At 34.5% G+C, this 15,614-nt stretch overlaps 1 protein-coding gene and 1 long non-coding RNA gene across 6 annotated transcripts in view; one reads left to right on the top strand and one right to left on the bottom strand.

Moving 5' to 3' along the window:
- Positions 1–15,614, bottom strand: part of PPP4R3B (protein phosphatase 4 regulatory subunit 3B) — a 64,854-nt gene that overhangs the window by 14,987 nt on the left and 34,253 nt on the right. For all 5 annotated transcript variants that reach the window (XM_058684053.1, XM_058684055.1, XM_058684054.1 and 2 more), the window contains 4 exons: positions 8,148–8,279; positions 6,975–7,077; positions 3,397–3,438; positions 1,199–1,357 (listed from right to left, as the gene is read on the bottom strand). In XM_058684053.1, the coding sequence (XP_058540036.1) occupies positions 1,199–1,357; positions 3,397–3,438; positions 6,975–7,077; positions 8,148–8,279 (436 nt within the window). The remainder of the gene's footprint in view (positions 1–1,198; positions 1,358–3,396; positions 3,439–6,974; positions 7,078–8,147; positions 8,280–15,614) is intronic.
- Positions 8,237–14,438, top strand: LOC131485077 (uncharacterized). The gene is made up of 2 exons (XR_009248627.1): positions 8,237–13,905; positions 14,176–14,438. It is a non-coding gene; the product is annotated as an uncharacterized LOC131485077 (long non-coding RNA).

The raw sequence follows: 15,614 nt of genomic DNA, 5'->3' as shown, positions 1-15,614 counted from the left end.
CCCATTATCTGCCTCCTAACATTTTAGGAGCCAGTAAAACTGAATGCTGCCAGAGTGTCAAGTGCTTCAATCTTTTGGGAAAGTTATCTGGAAGCTGTATGTTAAACTCAAATTTAAAAGGATACATTAAAACTATATAAACATTCTTTTCTGGCAATAGAATTATTGGGAATCTACACTATGGAAATAAACCAATACTTAAAAGATTCATATACTAGACTATTTACTACAAAGTTGTTTGGAGTGGCAAAATACCAAAACAATCCCATAATCTGTACACTGCAGAATGGCAGAATAAATTGTGGAAGAGCCACTCCATCAAATGTTATTCAGCTACATTTAGAAAAACAACTTAGTTGAGACTATATTCAATCACCTAGAGTAAGACTAAGGGACTGAGAAGTATGTTAATATGATCCTTTTTTGGATAAAAATAAAAAATACCTATAACTGTGTAAATATGTTTATATAAATTTTTACGGATACAGAAAAAAATTGTGCAGGCTGTTAATGGTGGCTACTTTTAAAGCCTTAAAAATAATGGTTGGGGGATTAATATTTTCTCTATATATTAAATGTTTACATTTTATCTATGATTTTTATGCTCAGAAAAAACACACAAAGCTCTTTTTATTTGGAGAGAGGAAGTTGTTAGTTTATCTCTATTTGCAGGTAAAATTGTGAAGAGGAAAGGAAAGTTAAAAGTTTGGCAACCACCAACTGAAGCAAATACTGGCATTTAAGTTTGATTATTACCGGTTCAATTGGTCTACTGAGGGGGACTACTCCTAAATTATTTTTACAAGTTCAATAAATAACCCGAGTTACACAAAAATATTTCAAGGCTATATCTCAAAAGTATAAAAAAAAGTCACCAATGAATGACAGTGTAATGAAGTGGACGTAAAAGACAGTAGGACTTGTTCTATTAGTGAAACGCTGTTGTTGTACATGCTATTGTATCACGACTTAAGCCAATTCAATCCAAATGTGAGTAATATGTAGGTGGGAAGCACCATGACCTATTCCTCCTGTCCTTTAAATAAAAGATTAGTACTTCTCATAAAATCATCTCTTTAATAGCATATATACTGCTAAAAAAAAAAAAAGTCCAATGGGTAACTTCAGGGTTTATCTCTATTAAAAATGTTGTTCCTTAAGATATTTTACAAGAACATTCATTTAAAGTGTTACTTACACAAGGCCAGGAAAGTGTGCTTTGAATTCATCAAGACCAAGACTCTTCTTAGCAAGTCCTTGTTCATAATATAGTTTTTTATGTGGTATGTGTGATGTTCCACGCAAAATGTGAGTAGTTCTAAAATTAAGGCAAGCAGCTGTGCTGTTTGATAATTATCTACAAAGAAAGTCATCATATGAAAATAAAATAAATATCGCAATTCATCTAAATAGAATAAAGCTTATGTCCTAGATTTTAGAGCAACAGTAAAATTCTATTTACTCATTTTTATATCAATTAAAGAAGCTACGGATTTTTACTTTTTCATTAGCAGACTCCCCAAAAGTATTATCAGTTTTACTGACTAAATGGATACTTTCTAAGGCTCTTGTATAAAATATTTATGAATACTAAGAGGAAAGAAAGTCTAAATAAAAATCTACAAACATGATAAGAAAACCATCATTGCACTGAGATCTTCTTAGTAGTGTTTCCTTAATATGTGTTATTACTATTAATTAACCGATAAAAAGAGTCCACAGTAAATAGCTCAAACTTTTTGCCCATCACATGGTGCAATATAAATTTCCCCAGCAAAATAAGTATGTTTTAAAAATTCATTTTTGAGAGAAAGAGAGCGAGTGTGCATTCACGAGTGGGGGAGGGGCACAGGGGGGGACAGAGGATCAGAAGCAGACTCTGTGTTGACAGGAGCAAGCCAGACGCGGGGCTCAAACTCACGAACCATGAGATCATGACCTGAGCCGAAGTAGGGCACTCAACCGACTGAGCCACCCAGGCGCCCCAATATGCTTTCTTTAAAGACACCTTTAAGGAAAGGACATTTTTGGCTATTTGAACATCAAGTGAAAAATATTACATCAATATTTATTTTTAACAATAATCATTTTAACATCAAATCATGATATCCATGAGATGCCTACTGAAATAAACTACACTGTTTTTTTCCCTCAAGAGGCTTTGGTGTATACATTCATGAGATTTCAAATTGTTTCCTGAACATCAAAATTGAATGTATGTCAAAGGCTCACGTCAACAATTACACACACCTATTACAAATGTTTTAGGCAAGAAATATTAAGCCGTGAGGAAATTTCGTAATTACAGCTTTACAGAATAAATCTAGTCCAACTACTGTATTTTTGAAGAAGATTACAATTATAAATAAATATTTTATGCAACTATGATCCTATCAGGAATAAATCAGCATTCTTTTGATAACAGAATAGCCATTAAAAACTGGGTCACCTGTTCAGTTTTTAAGTGGCTGGTTCAGTTGGTTAAGTGGCTGATTCTTGATTTTGGCTCAGGTCATGATCTCATGGTTTGTGTGATCAAGTCCTGTGTTGGATCTGTGCTGAGAGTGCAGAGCCTGCTTGGCATTCTCTCTTTCTCTTTCTCGGCCCCTCCCCCACCCTCAAAATAAATAAATAAACTAAAACAGAAATACAAAATACAGTTCTGTTATTTCAAAGATCCTTCCTACTTTAAATGCAAGTAAAGAGTTTTACTTGCTTCAGAGCAATCTGTGTAACCAACACCACAACCAATATATGAACTAGTCCCTCACCATTAAAAAAACAAACTCTCTTAACCTATCAATTCCCAAATTTTATTTACAAAGATTTTGTAACAATGATCTGCAGTGTTAATAAATGTCTTGTTTTCAATTCTCAAATTAGGACATGAAATTACTCATGATATCTTGAATCCAATCTCTCCTAGACCTTTGATGAGCCTGGCAGAAAAGATAGAATGCTAGGTGCACACAGCATATTTTCCATACTCCCAGCCCCACACCTGCTATGCATGTTCCAAGCAGAAGCAACAGTGTTTACACTCACATTCATAAACAATACCTAAGCATAATGCTGTCATCAATACTAGTTCCCAACTGGCCTTAGGATTTCAAAGATAAGAATGAACTAAAATCCTCAATTTTCAGATGTCTTCTCAAAAAAAATATCAGAAAATAAGCTCTAAATTTACAAAAACAAAAAATTACAATTGGTTTTCTTTTATATTGGAGAAAGTGGACCCTTTTCTTTATTATAAAGAAAAAAGGAAATCTATTTTTTTAATTTCATTTGTTCGAAAATATGCCTTTCCTAGCCTTGTAGAAATAAATGCATTATACTCTGAGGAAAAAAAGCTTTCACTTTGTACTAGTTCATAAAATAAGAATTTATACTTACCAGGGCAAATCGTGCTGTTCTTGTTAGATCCAACTATATTATCTAATAAAAAAAGTTAAAGTCCGTTCAGTAATAATTAGATCACATTTTCCTAGTACTTTACAACATACAAACCATGTCTTTGATCATAATCTCATTTTACCTGGATAATAACCATTAAGAATTAGTTGTGAGGAGAGGGTAAGGGGGTGGGCAAAATGAGTAAAGGGAGATACAAGGTTCCAGTTATGGAATGTATGTCACAGGGATAAAAGGTACAGCACAGGAAACATAGTTAATGGTACTGTAACAGCACTGTGTGGTGACAGATGGTAACTACAACTTGTGGTGAGCACAGCTTAAAGTATAGACTCTTCAACGTAGCACTGTGTATCAATTATATTTCAATTTAAAAAATTCAGTTGCTTCAAATATACCTGTATCTGCAATTGTTTACAGAATTGGGTGCAGATGAGGAATTATTAAAAGACAATATCACAAATATTCTGATAAAAGAAAGTGAGGTTACAACCAGAGAAAAGAATGATACTTCTTTTACTTCTCTTAGTCATCCTCCAACAATTAGGACAGGTCTCTCTACGGAGGAGTTTCTTCAACTCCAGAATAACACATATGTTAACAATTAGTCATTTATGCTTTGAATTTTGAGAAAATAAGTAAGACATTATAAGTTCTGATTTCTAGGCACATGGCTTACAGTACATTTGTGTAGAAAAAAATAAGACTATCACACAGCATTGTGTATGATAAAAAATCTGGAAACAAATGTACATTAGAGGCAGAAAGGTTAAATTACAACATACTCATAAGAGAATATTATGTACGGATTAAAAATAAGAACTCTAGGTATCAATATGGACAGATTTCTAAAAAGCACTGAGTAAAAGAAAAAAATTGCAGAATATGAAAAACAGAAATCAATTCTTATCAAGTTTGAAAACATGAAAAATAATACATTATATATGTCATAATAATATAAACAGACATGAGGTGATAAACTTCAAATTTAGCATTTCTTGAGGGATGGGGGGAGAAATGAGAATGTGGGGAGAACAGGAAACTCCAACAAATCCGTAATTTATTTTCTTTTCGAAAATATTTGGAAAAATATGTCAAGTTAGTTTTGATAAAGCCAACAGGAAATATATGGGGGTCTGTTATACAATTATCTAAATATTTTTGTATGGCTGGAAGTATTTTAAAATAAAGATTAAAAATTTATTTTAATTTATACATATGAAACCATTCTGCATGAAAATGTTCTGCAACATGTTTTACCCAACTATATATTTTTGGGAACTAGTCAGATGATAGATCAAAATTCAATTATTTTAATTGCTATATAGTATTCCATTATATGAATATACCATACATTCTTCATTTTCCTACCATGAGCAAGGCACCAACATCCTTGTACCTGTCATGCACATGCATAAATGTTCCCTAGGGAAATACAAATCAAAGCCACAATGAGATACTACCTCGCTCATGTCAGAATGGCTTACATTAACACCACAAGAAACAGGTGCTGGCAAGCATGAGAAAGGGGAACCCTCCTGCACTGTTGGTGGGAGTGCAAATTGGTACAGCCATTCTGGAGAGCAGTATACAAGTTCCTCAAAAAACTAAATATAGAACTACCCTAGGATCTAGTAATTGCACTACTAGGTGTTTACCCAAAGGATACAAAACTACAGATTCAAAGGGGTACATGCACTCTAATGATTATAGCAGCATTATTAACATTATTAAATGTCCACTGACTGATGAATGGATAAAGAAGATGTGGTGTGTGTGTGTGCGTGTGTGCATGTGTGCATCTGTGTCTATATATCTGTATCTATTATCTACATGACAGAACATTACTCAGCCATCAAAAAGAATGAAATCTTACCATTTGTAATGACCTGGATGGAGCTAGAATTAGAATGTATTATGCTAAGCGAAATAAGTCAATCAGAGAAAAATACCATATGATTTCACTGATACGTGGAATTTAAGAGACAAAACAGATGGCTATATGAGAAGGGGGAAAAAAAGAGGAGAGGGGGAAACAAACCACAAGAGATTCTTAACGATGAAGAATGGAGGGTTGATGGAGGGAGGTGGGTCGGGGATGGGCTAGATGGGTGATGGGCATTAAGGAGGGCACTTGTGATAAGCACTGGGTGTTGTATATGATGAATCACTGAATTCTACTCCTGAAACCACAACTGCACTGTATGTTATCTAACTCAAATTTAAATAAAAACAAATAAATAAGTGTTCCCTAGGATAGACACTCAGAAATTGAATTGATGGTATTATGTAAGGTGTGCCCAGTTCACAATTTTATTACTTTAGTAAACACTCTCTTTCACTTACTTCTTAACTGACTCATTGAATGTGTCCCCCCTATTTCTCATTTCACCAGATGAGTTGTATGCTTATCAAAAAGTCCTTTGTTTATGCTAGTTATTTTTGGCAGTATGAATACATAATTTAAATACTGCAGACTGATGTAATATCATAAAAATGTAATATCTATGGCTAAGCTGAATACAGTAGAAGTAGAAAAACCAGAAGTTGTAGCTGATGAATTACAGGTGTAGTTTATGCGTGATAGAGGACATGGAAATATGTTAAAAAGTACATAAAAAAAAAAGGCTTGCCCCTCTACAAAATATCAGCAAATGAGTCAGAATTTAGAATAAATATTTACAAGGGTGCATGGGTGGCTCAGCTGGTTAAGCCTCCAACTCTTAATTTTGGCTCGGGTCATGATCTTGTGATTCATGAGATCAAGTCCCACGCTGGGCTCTGCGCTGACAATGCGGAGCCTGCTTGGGATTTTCCCCCTTGGGATTCCCGCTGTCTCTCTCTCTCTCTCTCTCTTTCTGTGTCTCAAAATAAAAATAAACATTAAAAAAGAATAAATGTTGACGGATTTTTTTTTAACTTTATTTTTTTTTAATGTTAATTAATTATTTTGAGAGAGAGAGAGTGAGAGAGAGAGAACCCCAAGCAGGCTCTGTTCTGTCTGCACGGAGCCCAATGCAGGGCTCGATCTCACAAAACATGAGATCATGACCTGAGCCAAAATCAAAAGTAGGACGCTTTCCAGACTGGGTCACCCTGGTGCCACACACAGAGTTAATTTTTTTAAACCGTTCTCTGCTTTAATCAACTTTTTTGATTAACCCATCAACTTTTGATCCTTATGTTGTAAAATTAAAGTTTTTACTATACTGCCAAATTACCCTCCAAAATGATGGTTCCCTTGGATTTTCTAATATAGGTAATATACTGTCTACTCTTATTCTCGATACTAACTCTAACAACTCTGGGAACAATCTCCTTTTGCTAGGTGTTTATAAATCTCTTCCTCAACGTGCAATGCTTTTTGCCACATTTTCTGTATCATTCTCTAACACAGACACTCTGAAACAAGGGAAATCATGATTTTATACTGCAGTTAAAATTTTTCAGTATTAATTTCCCTGACATATAAAGCACTGAGGAGACATCTTGTTGTAGATTTAATACTTATTTTAGCCTTCAAAAACAGAAACCATAAGCAGTTAAGTAAGAGACCGTACCCTTTTCACACTTGTCTTCTGAAGTATTGGTCAAAAGTGGTGCTGTGAGAACATGCATACAATGGTTGTAGAAGAAATTTAGAAATTCACTTTTTTCAGTTTTCTGAAATATACAGAATTAAAAAAAATACTTTATTATCTTTTAATTAATAAAATGTCTCTAAGAATTAGTGCAGGTCATACACAAATAACAGATACTTTAAGATACCCCAAAAGCAGCAAAAAACTACTTTTATGTTCAACTTGATATTTTGCAGTACTAAAAAATCAAATCTATTTCGTATTACGTATTAAATTAAAATGAAAGCCAAGAAAATGATGATAAAAAGTTTATCTGAGGAAAATTATTCAGAAGAATTTTTCTTCAAATACGCTTGTGATCTGCAATGCAATGAAGAATATCTATCAAGCAATGTGGGAGGAGCAACTTAACTGCTTAAACTTTGAAATTCCAGATATCATAGCATATCCAAATATGAAAAAACACCAAACTGATTTATCAAGCCATCTGAAACAAGGCAGAATTTAGACCTATTTTTTTAAATTAAATTTATTATTTGGAAAATAATGCTTTTGATTTTGGCCACTATTTTTTATACAAACGGTCTCATAAATAAGTCATGATTTAAAAACAACATACATATTCTCTAAATATGAGGGAACTTTATAAAGGAAAAACATCCCAACATTTTGAGATAACTATTAGTATTTTGGAATATTTCTGTAAGTCTTTTTTTAATGACTTCTCTCTTACTACGTAGTTGAGACCATTCAGTACACATTAATTTTTAATATGATTAAATAACACATAACATAAAACTTATCATTTTCGCCAATTTTACTGTTTACAGTTCAGCAGTGCTACATATATACACAATGTTGTATGCTAACTTTGAAGAACTTAAGAGAGGCCAAGGGCCATAAATAGAAAGGCTAAAGTTTTACTAAGGTTTTAGCAGATTACAATCTTGTATTTTGCCAAAAATAAACTGCTACAGGACTGTCACTGCTACTTGAATGCCAAGTGTACAAATACTTGTTTTTCAAAATTGTACAAATTTTAAAATATTTTATATTTACATATAATTTATATGTTTATACATAATTTATTATACATAAAATCATTTAAAACTGACTAGACTAAAACATTTTTATCTCAGAATAATTTCTTACATTAGTTGTAGCCAGCATGTTCTCTGGATCAATTAGAGTACGAAGAAGTCCCATTAATTGAACAGCACCTCCTAGCTCAGGATCAGTATCACAGATCATTTGTTCAATTACTACATTAATGAGAAGGATATCCTGAAAGAAAACATATTTCCATTAGACCTGGTTTGGAGATAAGACAAATATACCAACTGAAAGAATAAAATCAGAATTATACAGAAAAAAACAAAGAATAAACAAACTTTTTTAAGCTTTTACATTCCTAATATTTTGCAAAACATATTTAAACTTTTAGGTACCTAATATCTTTCAAAATTCTATAAACACATGAGTGAAAAAACCTAGTAAAAAAAGCAGAGCACACTACAGCTTATGATAACATCAGTATAGGGGAAGTGGGAAACAAAACAATTTACCAGTGATTCTTGTTCACTGGAAATTCTAACAGATGCTCATTCTAGATTTCAGCCTCAGTTATGAGTTTAGAAGTTGAGTGAATAAGACCACATATCTTGTGACCCTAAAACACAGACTGTCTCAGCTTTTTTTTTTTTTTAATTCTTTAACGTTCATTTTTATTTTTGAGGCAGAGAGAGCATCAGTGGGGGAGGTACAGAGAAAGGGAGACACAATTAGAAGCAAGCTCCAGGCTCTGAGCTGTCAGCACAGAGCCGAATGCAGAGCTTGAAGCCATTAACTGTGAGATCATGACCTGAGCTGAAGTCAGACGCTTAACTGACTGAGCCACCCAGGTGCCCTGATTGTCTCAGCTTCTAACGAGAAAATCCTTTCTGGCAAAAAAAGGGGAAAACTCAGTACAACTCTCCACAGGAAGCAAGTGGGTGTGCACTGTGTTACATAATAATCTAAAACTACACAGATTTGTTGTTACATTAGTTGCATGCTTTGGCATCTAGATTATGAAACTACAAAGCAGCCTGCAGATACAAAATCTGCTTTTGGCGTATATTTTTAAGAAATCTTGGGAATTAAAATACAATACAAAGCGACTGTTCATGTCAAAGAAAAAAGTTTTCACATAAACTCAGTGGATCTGAGAATATGTTTATAACTGGGGGAAGAAAGGTAGTAACTAAAGGAGATGAACTAGGGAACTGCGTGGAATGAAGATGAACTTAAATTGGGAGAATTCTGTAAAGTAATAAAAAGAAATCTTCAGTATAAAGCATTTTTTGTTATTATTTTGTTTTGCTAGCCCCTCTCAAACTTAATACATTGTGATTTCCAAAAATATTTCCCTGTAAAGTTCCTTAAAATTCCTTAAATTCAGCGAAGAACCAACAAAACCATGTCACAGCAACTGAACTGCTCAAAATTAGAACTCTACCCCTACCATGTTTCAAAATTTGAACACCAATAAATCAACTGTCATGGCATTAGGAACAGAATAAAATCTCTTCAGAGTTATTATGAAATAAAATTCACAGACCTACATTAATAAATTCAGATCCAAGCCTCATTTCAATTAGAAGGAAAGATTACACATTAATCTGCTGCTCTTATTCTGATATGATCGGCAAAGCATAACTCATGTAAAATATCAAGATACTACAAAAAGGTGTCAGCTAATAAACTTTCTTCAGAACAATGCTATGGTATTTACTTACTTTAAATCTGTCAATATGTACAAATTGGATTCTACCAGTTAATTAGGGCCTCAGATAATTTGCTCAATTATATACAATCTTCTTTCATAAATTCATTCATTTAAAACTTGACACACACAAAAATCATAAATGACGAATTTAAGTTACATCTAAATGAAACCACAGTGGCAAGAAAGGCTTCTTATGGTATAGCTCATACACTGAAATGTCATTTTAAAACAGTCTTCAAACTTTCTGCTCTTCTCTCTTACATGCAATGTCTCACAAATCCTGCTTCCATCAATATCAATGCCAAACTCTGAGTCGCATAATTTAGTGACTTGTGGAGGTGAAAAAAGCCAATTTATATATTTCATAGAGAAACAGATGGCTATAGAGAACTATAGCCCTTTTAGGAAATAAGAAAAGAACTGCCTTTCTCAAAGGCCTGTAAGACCTCCCTGCTAGAGACAGGTATATGCACCACTGAATGCTATCTTCAGAATGTTTTAAGATACTGAAACTTCACCTAGGAAGGGCACAGAGGTCAGTAGATAAATTGCAATCTCTAGGTTTAAAGATATGCTTGGTGTAAGATCTTCAGAATACATAAGAAGCAAATAGTTTGGAAGCCTACTAAACAGTTGAGGAAGCTTAACTGTCAAGAAAGCTTTAAAATAAAGAACAGTCCATGACTGTTCAATCTCTTAAGACCACCACTGGGCCAGAGAACTCATACCAACAGAAAGTAAGCTATGAAGATTATACAGATGCTTGGAAGAAAGGCATCCTCTACTGCCCATCCCAGATGTAGCCACAGCTGATCATGTCCTGAGAGAAGAAAGGCTTTGGAAGAAAACAGGCAAGGGAGATTCTTCAGAGACAGCTGGTTTGGTTAAGAAGTCTGAGCTGTTGCTATTCAACAAATAACTGATGGACCAATGCATCACAGTTGTGAATGAACGACTGCTGTATGTATGTTCTCCCTTTTCCAAACAAAAGCAGTTTAGTTTTGATGTTGGGGGCGATAAATTTTTTTGTTTATAGGTCAGTGAAACACTAGGAGCCTTATCTGGACCTGAAGGACTATGTAATACCCAAATACTCTGGATGTGGCACTGGATACAAAAGTGAATGGAAACTTGATTTGTCTCCCTTGACGGAAGGGTGGATGAGGAAAGAAAAATGTATATAAATGTTAGGTAGGTATAGAGGTAGACTGCAGTTGATACTAGGAGATGCCAACTTAGTCTCTACTCTCTGTTTTGTTAGCAGAGCCCAAATTTTGTTCAGAGAGGCAATGTACTTACCTAAAACACTATTTCCCAGCATCCTTCATTGCTAAGGATAATTCACTTTTGGCCAAAGAAATCCAAGTAGAATTGCTAAGTGGAACCTCCAGGAAAGTGCTTTAAAATGAAACACAAAAGCTATCTAGCCTTCTCCATTACTCTGCCCTCTGCTTTCATATTCTTCTTGCCTGGAGGTGGAATAGTAATCTTACAACCTCAAAGTAACAGACATTAAAACCAGAAAATGAGAATGACCGGCTCAGAAGATGAAAGTGATTGGGCATAACGAGATGGGGATCTAAGGGCATCTTGGGAGTTGCTTCTCAACTTATTGTGACATTAACAAAATAAAACCTTTAAGTAAAACTATTTTAAGTTGGGTTTTCTTTTTTTGTATGATGAAAACACAACATTTAACATAATATCTACTCTCTTGGCAAAATTTTAAGTATATAACATTCTTAATTATAGATACTATGCTGTGCAGTAGGTCTCTGGGACTTACTCATCCTGTATAAATTCTATACCCTTTGATTAATACCTTCCACATCCATTGGCAAGCACCATTATACTCTCTGATTCAAGTTTATTTTTTATTCCTCATACAAGGTGTATCATGTATTTTTCCTTCTGTGTCTGGCTTGTTTCACTTGGCAAAGTGTTCACTGGGGTTCATCCAAGTTGTCAAAAAATGGCAGGATTTCTTGTTTTTGTTAAAACTGAATAATGTTCAACTGTACATGTGTAACAAGTTTTCTTTATCCATTCATCTGCAGATGGACACTTAGGTTGCTTACATATCTTGATTATTGTGAATAGTGCTGCACTGAACATGGGAGTGCAGGTATCTCTTCAAGATCTTTTGGATTTATATACAGAAGCAAGATTGCTGGATCATATAGTAGTCTACTTTAATTTTTAGAGGAACTTCCATACTGTTTTCTGATGGCAGCACCAATATATCCTCATCATCAGTATACAAGAGGCTCCTTTCTCCATATCCTTATGAAGACTTTTTATCTTTTTATCTTTTGGTAACAGCCATTCTAAAAGATGTATGTGTACTTTGGAGAAATATCTATTCAGCTCTTTTGCCTGTTTTCAAACTGGGTTGATTTTTTCCCTACTGAATTGCTGGAATTCCTTACATATTCAAATATTAACATCTCACCAGCAATTGCAAACAAATTCTACACTTTTACTCCCAATCCACATACTATGAAATTGACATCACAATCTATTTTTCCATATTGTGTAGCTATTAAAAATAGATATAAACTATAAATAGTTATTCTTAATATTTTGTCTTTTACCTTTTATACTAGGATTAAAACTGATTTATATAACACCAGTAGAGTATTACTTATTCTGTATTTATCTACATATTTACCTTCACCAGTGATATTTACACTTTCATATGCTTTCTTGTAGTTGTTTAGTGTTCTTTCATTTCAACTCCTTTTAGGGGCATCTGGGTGGCTCAATCAGTTAACCATTCAACTCTTGATTTCGGCTCAGGTCACGATCTCAAGTTTGTGAGATCAAGCCCCATGTCAAGCTTTGACCTGATAGCACGGACCCTGCTTGGGATTCTCTTCTCTCTCCATCTCTCCCCACCCCCCACTGGTTGTGTGCATGTGCACGCTCTCTCTCAAATAAACAAAAACTGGGGGGGGGGAAAGAACTCTCTGTAGCATGTCTTGTAAGGCAGGTCTAGTAATGCCAGGTGAAGTAGTCTCAGTAGTTTTTTCTTTCAGCACTTTGAATATATCATCTTACTTTCTCCTGACTTCCACGGTTTTTGCTGAGAAATTTGCTGAGACTTAGGGAGTTTCCTCGTATGTGATTAGAGGTGTTTTTTTGTCTTGCTGCTCCATCACTTTTGACAGTTCTATAGTAACGTGCCTTCGTGAAGACTTCTTTGGGTTGAATCTATTTGAGGACATATAAACTTCATGCACCTGGATGACCGTATCTCTCCCCTGACTTGATGGTATTAGCCATTATTTCTTTAAATATGCTTTCTGCCTTTCTTTTCTCCTTTGAGGTTCCCGTAATGTGTATACTGTATTTCTCTATAGTGTCCCACAATTGATACAAGTTTCCTCCACTATTTTTCATTCTTTTTTCTTTTGGTTCTCTGACTGGATAATTTAAAATGGCTTATCTTTGAGTTGTATGATTTTTGTTATCTGCTTGAGTTGGCTGCTGAAGCTGTTTATTACTTTTTTTCAGTTTAGCCAATGTATTATTCTTCAGCTGTACAATTTCTTTTGCTTTTTTTATAGTTTCTGTCTTTGCTAAACTCTCATTTTGTTCATGTACTGTCTTCCTGATTTCATTTAGTTTTGTGTACTCTTACAGCTCACTGAGCTTCTTTATGACAATTATTTTGAATTATTTGTCAGGCAGTTCACAGTTTTCCATTATTCATAACTTTTTTTTGTTTCTTTGGTGGTATCAAGTTTCCCTAATCGCTGTAATCTTGCACTGATGTCTGCCCATCTAAAGAAGTAGTTATTTCTTTCAGTCTTTGCAGACTGGCTTTGGCAGGGAAAGTTCTTCACTAGTCAGCCTAGCCAGAGATTTTGGCTGGGTCAGCTGATGGAGTTCATTACTCGGGTAATGGACCAGTTACTGACATCTGTGTGGTAATGTTGAGAGCCACTGCTCCTTTTCTTTGTTCTTAGCTGTTGTGGGGTGATTCTTCAGTAATCTGGGTAGGACATGAAAGAAATGACCTTCATGGGTAATGTTCTGAAAGGCTGGGGATGTCAGACTCTCACTCACTTTGCTCTCCCTTTCCCCAGAGAGGCCCAGAGGATCTCTTCTGGTGCTGTGCTATGTTGAGAAGTGACAATGGTAAAGTTAAACAGTTCTTACTCTTTCCAATGCATCTTTTCTAATTTCCGTGCTTCACTAAAATGCTACAACCTTTAACCTGGACTCTGGAAGTCTCATGGAGGCATTCTTATCTGTTAATGGTTGTTAAACTGGTTTCTGTTGTGGGGATGAGACCTGGAACTTCCTATTCTGTCATCTTGCTGATGCCATTCCTGGTTTTTCTGATATATGAAGCCAAAGCCATTTTTAAGTAATACATTAGTTCCTTATCCTCCTCTTCTGTCACAGGTCTCAACATTTCCATCATCACAGAAACTAGAGAGTACTCTTTAAAATGATTATTACAGTTTCATTGTTAAAGAAAAGGAAAAAAACAATCACACTTAGACAAAAAAAAAAAAAAGATGCAGGGGAGAAAATGGCAAAATATGGGAATTTCTCACAATCAAGAATACCAATTGCCACATACAGTGAAAAGTCTTAAAACAAGTTGGCTTCTGAATCCTTGTGTCAGATGTGTTTATTTTTTAATGCTACCTTGTATGTGTTTATTTTTTAATGCTACCTTGTATCACTTTAATGAAACAAAAATAATTTATTAAAGAAAACACAGAAGAGACATGAATCCACAAACTTTCCAATTCTGTGATAAGGGCCAGACTTTTGCACTAAAATTTGCTCTGAAAATAAAAACAAAACCAGACTTCTGCTTTTGGTCAAGATGGAGTGATAGGAACTAAATTTTTGTCTTTTACCTGGAACAACAACAAAAAGCTAGACAAAATATATGAAGCTACAAGTGGTAATACATCAGCCAGTGAAAGACACTGAGAGACAGGGAAAAAAAAGCCTTATGATACAGGTTAGGTTCTATTATTATTATTTTATTATATTACCAGATTCTGCCAAACTAAGTAAAAATCAATTTCTATAATATTAGAATTAACCACAGATTTAGAGATTCTGTCTCACAGAGCAGTATAGAACAGCTAGACAGTCTTATTCCAGAGGTATACCCATCTCAGTAAACAATTAAAATTAGTGTACTGCAGTACATGACTGTATCCACTCAAAAGTAACAGTATCTTTCAGAAACAATGAACAAATAGCTCCTAGGCAAAAGAATGAATGGTTGAACATTCATCAATTAACTAAAAGTATTACCAACATTGTAAGTTGTCTGTATGGCATGTTTCATTTCTTAATACAATAGAGAAAGTTGTCTGTACGGCATGTTTCATTTCTTAATACAATAGAGCAAGCCCTGGTGAACAGAAGGAATAGCTGAATCAAAGGACCCAGTCTCTCTAACTGGGGTATAGCCAATAAGTAGCTATCTAAGTGACCTTATTAACTCTCCCTTATTAACTTTCCCACCAAGGCCCATTATTTCTCTAAAGGCAGAACAAAGGGAACAGAAAATCACTGTAAGCTGGACGACTATTTCAAAATTTAAGCCAGCTAGAGTTGAATTGTCTAGTTTCTGTCTGCTAGAGTTCTTTACTGGCATTAAAATACTATGAGTACAAATCCATTTTTCCTAAACCTGCTTCTCCAACAATGGCATTTATTAGGCTAGGAAAAAACAAAAAAAAACTCATGCTCAAACAAGTGCAGCAAAATAATGAAGATGTAAAACAAAACAAAACAAAACAAAAGCAAAAACAAAAAAAAACTACTGGAAAATTCCTTCTTCAAAATCTAGATGATGACCTGATGCGCAAATA

Source organism: Neofelis nebulosa, chromosome 9 (assembly GCF_028018385.1).
Source record: "Neofelis nebulosa isolate mNeoNeb1 chromosome 9, mNeoNeb1.pri, whole genome shotgun sequence".
In the NCBI taxonomy this organism is placed as follows: Eukaryota; Metazoa; Chordata; class Mammalia; order Carnivora; family Felidae; genus Neofelis; species Neofelis nebulosa.
Note: the sequence above shows the minus strand (reverse complement) of the source record. Positions and strands in the feature narration are given on the sequence as shown.